Genomic DNA, 7,505 nt, shown 5'->3' with positions numbered 1-7,505 from the left:
ATTTCAAGGGCTTCCAAGCAGTGTTCTTTGCGGCTGTATTGGCTTCGCAACCAAAGTCGCACTAGCCGACGTTTTCTCGTAGTTCCACCGGCTGTTCTGCCAAACGAATAGATGGTCACCTCCTCCTCGCCGATCACTTCCAACCTCAGCTCTCGTGAGAGCTGCTCGGTGACGAATGAACGTTGGCTGCCTCCGTCAAACAGACAGCGAGCAAGACGCTTCCGGTCTCGTCCGTCTACCCATACTTGAGCCGTTTGTAGCATTACGGCGTTCTTGTTGATGGCATTCAAAGACGCCAGGGAGTGGAGCTCGGTAGTGCCGGTCGCTCCTTGATAAGACGGAGGTGACGTACCACAAAGTGGAGTGATATGGCGTCGGCCACATTTGTCGCAGCGAAGGAACCGATTTCGACATTCTTTTGAGGTGTGTCCTCGCTTCGCGCATCTGTAACACCTCCCTTCGCTCCTTAGCCGTCTCTTCTTTTCTTCGATCGGAATCGCAGAGTTACATTGCGGCGCTTCATGTAATTCGGAGGAACAAAGAGAGCACCCGTCGTTTGAGGGTTTGGCACCAACTGCGAGGGAAGCAGCAGACCCCTTTCCTCGGAGGTTGTCGCTTGATCGATCTCTGTCGCTGTGTATTTTCAGAGGTTGCGGTTAGTCCCGTGTACTGCCGTCGTATACCTTCTCTCTGCTATCCAGCTCTACACGCATCGATCGCAGGACAGCCTCAAGATTTGAGCTTTCCGGTGTTTCATTACTAGTACTCTGACTCTTGTAGAAGTCCACGGCCCAGTCAGCGGGCAGGACGCAGAATAACGCAGCACACAGCATTGCCCCGTAGCTGTCAGAGTCGATGCCCAGAGTCCTCAGCGAAGCGATGTTGCAATGAACGTGATCGTGTAAACGACGGAGGGCTCCGACGTCACTCAGCGCCTTCACTTTTGGCAGGTTCAGCAGCTGCGTGAGGTGTTCTTGAACAAGGACGTCTTTCTTGCCAAATCTCTCTTTTAGAAGCTCCACGGCATAAGCGTAGCTGCTCTCCGTTGCTTGAATGCCGCTTACCGCCGCCGCCGCCTTGCCCGTCAGCACCGTCCGCAGGTATAGAAACTTCTCCACGCCGGAGAGCTCGATGTTGTCGTGGATCGCCTGTCGGAACTGCTCCCAGAAGGGAAGCCAATTCAACTTCTCTCCATCAAACCGTTGGAGTTCGAGCTTTGGAAGTTTAAGCTGTCCAGTTCGGCCCTGGGTTTGAGTGGTCGATCGTTCTGTGGTCTCGGTGACCCTGCTCTCGATAGATGACGATGTCCTTGTCTCTAGGCGTCGAAGACGTGTCCGCATTCGGGTGATCACACTTTGTGTCTCCCTGACGGCCCTGTATTCTTCGGCGAGGTTCTCGCTCTTTACGTGGACCTCGATGAGCGCATCTTGCTCCTTGAGTTCCCTTGCCAGGACATCCAGCTCGTCCGTTATTTCTGCGAGGCGTTCTTCGTGATGAGGCCTGAAATCCTCAATTGACACCGCCGCTTGGATCTCCTCGCTTAGATGTTCAATTTCGGCTCGCGTCACCAACCTTTTCGTCTGGAGCCGCTCCATGTTCGCTGTTCGCTGATCTCGTATTGTCGCTGGATTCCCGGGTTTCGGCACCAAAATATTCGATAATTTAGATCACTCCGGTTTACCAAAGAGATTTATACAATATATTTACAGTCTAGACATATGGAGGGCTCTTGAAGGTTGATGTTGCATCGATCAACGGTTCCAACTGGCTCTGCTCGCGCCGGTAACCTCTCTACCTCTTCTTCTTAGCACATGCTCCTTGGTCTTCTTTTCCTGTGAGATGTGTAGTCGGGCGCGTATCCACATTTAGCGATAAATGTCCTCAATATTTAATATAATATATCGACGATGTGGTGACTTTCTTTGTCTTAGTAATGAGACAGCTAATAGCTAGTAGGGGTAGTTTACTTTCAAAGGTTTATAAATCGAAACAATACAACGTCTGCGCCTTTTGGTTATTGAAAGTCTACTAGGCCTGCTGATTTGGTTAGATATGTATCTCATGGTTCCCGCTCTTATCGAAACATACATAAATATTCAATACCACAAAATTCGTTTATAATTGATTACAAAATGCCTAAGAAAATTCAAGAAAACTTTTTCACCATTCATAGAGACGCATGGGTCGCTATGTCTGACTTAGGTCTTGCAAAACAAAGACGTCTTTTTCCGATATTGAGGCCTAAATATAAGACATGCAAACAAAATATACACTTTCTAGGCTTAATTTTCGTGTAGACAACTATCATATCTACATTTGAACAAAAAATAAAAAAAATAAAAAATGGGTTTTTTGAGAAAATCAATTTAAAAAATGGTACTTTTTGTTTTTTGCATAATATCAACGTAAACGTACCGCAAAGAATATTTTATACAGCCAAGGAATTTTATAATAAATGTAAAGAGCCTGTTTTGGGCTCTCCGTGGACATAAAAAATATCGGTGTAACCCAAGTAGATCGCCAGCAATTAATTGTCAAAGTTCGTCAACAATTGATCGAGGAGGCTTTTTTGACATTTTTACAGAAAAAAAGCAAAAGGCCTAAAATTATTTCTTGGTATTGTAGCTTTTTAAATGTGTCCACAGAGTGCTTAAAAAAATAATATAATGTGGACTGAAAATCCATGGCGGGAGATCAAGCGAAACATCCGACCCACGACGGGTGTGAAAAACACTGCTTTTCGCCGCGGCCTCTTTAAAAATTCATAAGTCGAGAACCAAAAATCCGACGAACTTGTGGTTTGTGTCGACTGCGGTTTTAGAAACGGCGCCATAACATATATTTTTTTCATCGAAATTAAAAATTCGATTCTTTTTGCCTGCACGATTTGAGATGAAACCACCCATATATATATATATATATATATATATATATATATATATATATATATATATATATATATATATATATATATATAATAGTACGAAGTCAGGGGCTTGGCTGTCGAGAGTTTGTACAGAATAAAGAGCCACTTCAAAAACTTAACTCCTTTACTTAGACGTTTCGACCCGAGACGGGTCTTCATCAGTATGACAGCGATTCAGGAAAGCACACTGGTACCCCCGATCGTTGGAAAAAAAAAAGAAAGGGTGAGGAAAGAAGCAAACAGGCACAACAATGTATATACGCGCACAAAATGAAAAAGGTCGGGTGGGGGGGGGGGGGGGGGGGAAGAGAGGTGTCCAAATTGTCGCGGGACTCAACCAGGTGAGTCCCCGGAGGCTCCAGTTCCCCCGGGCGCAACTGCACAGAGTCGTCAAAATCAGGTTTGCGGAAACGGCCACAAACACAACAACATACGAGAAAGAAAAAAAAAAGGAAGAGTGGAATTTTTAGGGGACAGCAGGATCCAAGACATCAATCACGCTAAGTATGCCCCGGCTTCTATTGATACCATTCCTGCGTGTGTCAAATTTGTGGACTTCTGGTTGGCCACAATGGAACATGTGAAGACGCTGTGGAAGACGCCCAGCCAGCTTTCAGACAACGGTGCCTCCTCGTTGGCCTCCTATCCTTCCCAATGAGTGTACAACCTCTCTGTATATACGGCTCTGTGCAAGCGCTGTGTGTTTGCGTTAGAAATGCGTGCACCTCGCTGCACATGCGTTCCGTCGCACTGCCCAAATTAGCTTAGAGCAGGTGCTTAAGGGGAGCCAGAGTCACGCGACAGCCAGTTCCCTCTCTCAGCGACGATACGAAACGATTGGTAGCCTTGGCGGTGTGGCGGTGGTAGCGGTGCACTTTTGACGGGATGCCTCCGATCGTGGTATTTGGCGGTTGTAAACTGAATGGGATTTAATCTTATTTTCGAGAGCAAGCTTTATGAAGCGGACAACGGCTTTTAGTAAGCAAACACGTATACGCGACGAGCGAAACGTACGGGACAGATGTTTTTGCGAAGTGCCACTCCCAGCAAGGGAAACCCGTGTACAACTGGGAGGGAATCTTGAAGATAAATCAGAAGAAACGGAAGGGGCATATATTTTCAAGTTTCCTTCCGTCTCAGGGTTTAAACATCGTGAATAATGCGCACCAGCTCGCCCGCACGTTGACCATTTTCGCTTGTACAGCATCACGATACAGGTGAGTGGGAAATTAAAAGCAGCTGACAATAGGTGTTGTTTCCTGGCGGTCATAGTTGAGATTCCTGCTGCTGAGCACGTGTTGACGGCAAGCTTGTTTGTTTCTTTATTTAGACAAGACGCCTGGCAGGCTGGAGCAAAAGGCGACGAAAGCCCCTTACAAGGCTCCAGTCCCCGGTACAGCGCAACAATGCTTCCAAGGCGCAGATTACACACCATCAAGATTGTCTTCTTTGGGAGACCATAGACAAGAAATCATCTCGAGCATGCGCTCTGAGCAGTCACGTCAAATATGATGTCCAATGAATACCACCTAGAGATTACCGTTGATGATTAATTACCTCAAGTTTTGGTATGATTTACTCATTTCATGTAAGGGCTCATTCACACTGGAAGCGGATCCGCGTTCGCAAAGCGGTTGCGAACGCGGTTGTATAAGGATTCAGTACAATTTCACGCGCACACGATGACATCAAATGCGCGTGCAACTGCACTGGATCTTTATACAACCGCTTTCGCAACCGCTTCGCGAACGCGGATCCGCTTCCAGTGTGAATGGGGGGTAACTGAGTCCTTTGTCGCGTGAAATTATTGACAGCGCGTGCGACTGTTGCTACGTCGCCCTCGGCGACTGCAAGAACGCTACCGCAATACACCTCTACCGCCGTTCCTTGTCCCAAGGTTGTGAAGAAAACTAGAACAGGGTCACGGTCGGGGTGCCGTCGTTGTTATGGTGGTTATGGGAGTACTTGGTGCAGCAGTACCGGTGAGTTTTCTTTTTCCTCGGACGGTAATTTTCATTGCTGCAAGGAGTTTTTTTTTTTTTTTTTAATTGTTGCCATAAAACATTGCTCGAAAACTACACAGAACTTCAGCGTTGCGAATGGCGAAACTTTGTAGGAACGGTCTGGCTATCGTTCCAAAAGCCAGCAGCTAGATAGCGCGACATGTCAGGCAAGCTCCATTGCACGGAGGCCATCCAAACCGCAGTTTGGGCTTCGCGGACGTGCAGTGGGAAACAAGCAACGTTAACGCAAACGCACAATGCTTCCGTTTGCTCGCATACGCACTACTAAAACTCGCTACTCATTAGAGAGTTTTACTAGACCGTTTTCATTTTCCGCTCTGCTCTGGGGGTGCCAACCTGCGCATGCGCGGCCTGCTTCGCCGGAATGGAAAGCGGAGGTAAAAAAACGTGTTTTAGTTGAGCGTTTTTCTTCAGCGTAAGAGCGTTTTGAGCGCGTTCGAAAAATTTGCTTGCGTAGCCCCACAAGTGGACGTTTATAGTACTAGTAAGACAAAAAAAAAAAAACCTAAACGTTAACACCAAGAAGGTGCAAGGGAGCGTGTTCGTAGAGGTAGTAAAAACGAAGGCGACAATAATGAACACAAAGAGTAGGCACAGACCTGAAAAAATATTAAGCCATAAAATATAAATATATTCGTTCCACCTTGTGTGCGAGTGAAGCCGAAGGTATAAGCATGAGCATGTTGCTCTAAACGGTACTTGCACTGCACGAGCGCGCATGCTGGTCAAGGACGCTGAAAGGCCAACACTTGCTCTTGTAGCTTCTGCTCCACTCGAATTAAAAATAAACAGATTTACTTATTCGAAGTAGACAAATAAAAGAAAAGGACGAAGTTTGCGCATTGCGAGTACATCCTTTTGCGTAGTACGAGTACAGTGTTACTCAAGACTAGCAAGGCATCTGCGCGATGAATCCCCGCGTTCTCAAGGAAGGAGACTTCTACTAACGAGATTAAGCTGGCGAGACATCGAATCTATGATTCGTATCCCTCGTGCCATCAAGCGCCGAAGCTTCCTTTCTGAACGCGGTTTGCCGGATATTTCCAACGTAGAAGAGAATCCCTTTAGGAGGCTATCCTGCTTAAAGAAGGCCCTGGCTGCTCTGCATGCGGGCCTCCAAATACCAGCACCCGACAGATCGGCGCAGGGTGTTGTCAATCTGGCGAAACGCTTTGCATGGTTCTTCCTCGACTGGCCTATCAACTGGGCGTAAGACGTGTCTTTTCGATCGTCCGAAAGCCAGCCGGACCAGCGGCACAGACCATGTCTTCGATCGACATGGTGCTCAGGCTGCTCAGTTACAAGCTGGACCGCAAGCTGAAAGACTCCAAAGCCCGCTTTCGTAAAGACCGCCGCTCGGCCAACACTGGCGCAAACCCCTGGAGCCCGCCCGCGGGGGTGATGAATTCCCTGCGTCGCCGGTAATTCGGCTGGCTACTATGCAAGTCGGACACGCGAGGAGCCCACTCCAGGTGCTTGAGACCGGCCTGCTAGATAAGCAGCCAACAGCAGCACCGCGAAGACCACAACCGCGAAGAATGCTGTTAGGCCTAACACACATATCCTAATCATCAGAACTTTCATCTTGTATATTACATCATCACATAATCCTCTTCACTAGACGCGGCACCGCGGGCCTCCTTGGTACGGGCTGTTGCCTTTCTGCGGTGCCGCGGCTCTCCTGAGCAAATAAAGATGATTATGATTATGATTATGATCCCAACCGTCTGTTCGGACTTGGATGAACGTTTGGACAGAACTTGTCGGTGTTCTTCAGTTTTGCGAACCTCATCGTGGGTCACATCAACAAGAGGTTCGGCAACCTGCTCGCTGACATGAACAAACATAGGTGGTTGACCCTGGCTAAACTGGAGCTGTGCTCCCAGGTGAGACCCTGCATGGTTTGTGTAAATTTCGCGTTTCCATTGTTTCTAGCGCAGCTGCTCTGTCTGGTGAAAAGTTACTTTTTTCTATACGCCAAAGGTGTACATGGGCAGTGTCAGGACAAGTCACGACGAGCGCGTTCGTAATCAGTGAGTATTAGTAGGCCACTTTTATGAGCCCTCTTCGCTCTACTTTACGCTCTGCGAGAAGCATCGTCCCCACCGCGCATGCGTGGCCCGCTCTGAGTTGGAGCATATAGTTAGCGGAGTGAGCGTGCGCTCCGCTTCACAAGTTGTCGAGCGGACTGCCCTCAGCGTCCTTAGCGTGTCACTTAGATCTCAAGATGGCTGCACTTATTCAATACCCCAAGCAGCACATAAACGTGAAGAAAACGTCGAAAGAACGTCGAAGACGTCTGTAACGTGACGTCGTAAAACGTCGAAGGTCCGGACGTTACCTTCCTTCGACGTCGATGAAACCTTTAAATGTCCGCGAGAAAAGGTGCACAGGAGGTCGAGGGGACGTTCCAAACGACGTTTGTTGCACGTCACATGCACGTCTCAGTGGGCCGTTGCGTCCTCCCTTGACGTTTATGATACGTGTGTTTACGACATCCGGACTACCAACGACGTTCACAGAACGTCGAGAAACCTTTCCAAATTACGTTCCTT

General features: G+C 48.0%; 1 protein-coding gene across 1 annotated transcript; it reads right to left on the bottom strand.

Moving 5' to 3' along the window:
• Window positions 1-656: 656 nt before the first annotated feature.
• On the bottom strand, window positions 657-1,595 carry LOC120850246. Its single transcript, XM_040222697.1, has one exon. The coding sequence runs from the start codon at window positions 1,593-1,595 to the stop codon at window positions 657-659; it is 939 nt and encodes a 312-aa protein (XP_040078631.1).
• Window positions 1,596-7,505: the final 5,910 nt, after the last annotated feature.

This window comes from Ixodes scapularis, unplaced genomic scaffold, assembly GCF_016920785.2.
Source record: "Ixodes scapularis isolate PalLabHiFi unplaced genomic scaffold, ASM1692078v2 PGA_scaffold2__306_contigs__length_199485367, whole genome shotgun sequence".
NCBI classification, from domain to species: domain Eukaryota; kingdom Metazoa; phylum Arthropoda; class Arachnida; order Ixodida; family Ixodidae; genus Ixodes; species Ixodes scapularis.
The sequence above is the reverse complement of the archived record's forward strand: the minus strand, read 5'-3'. Positions and strand labels throughout refer to the sequence as shown.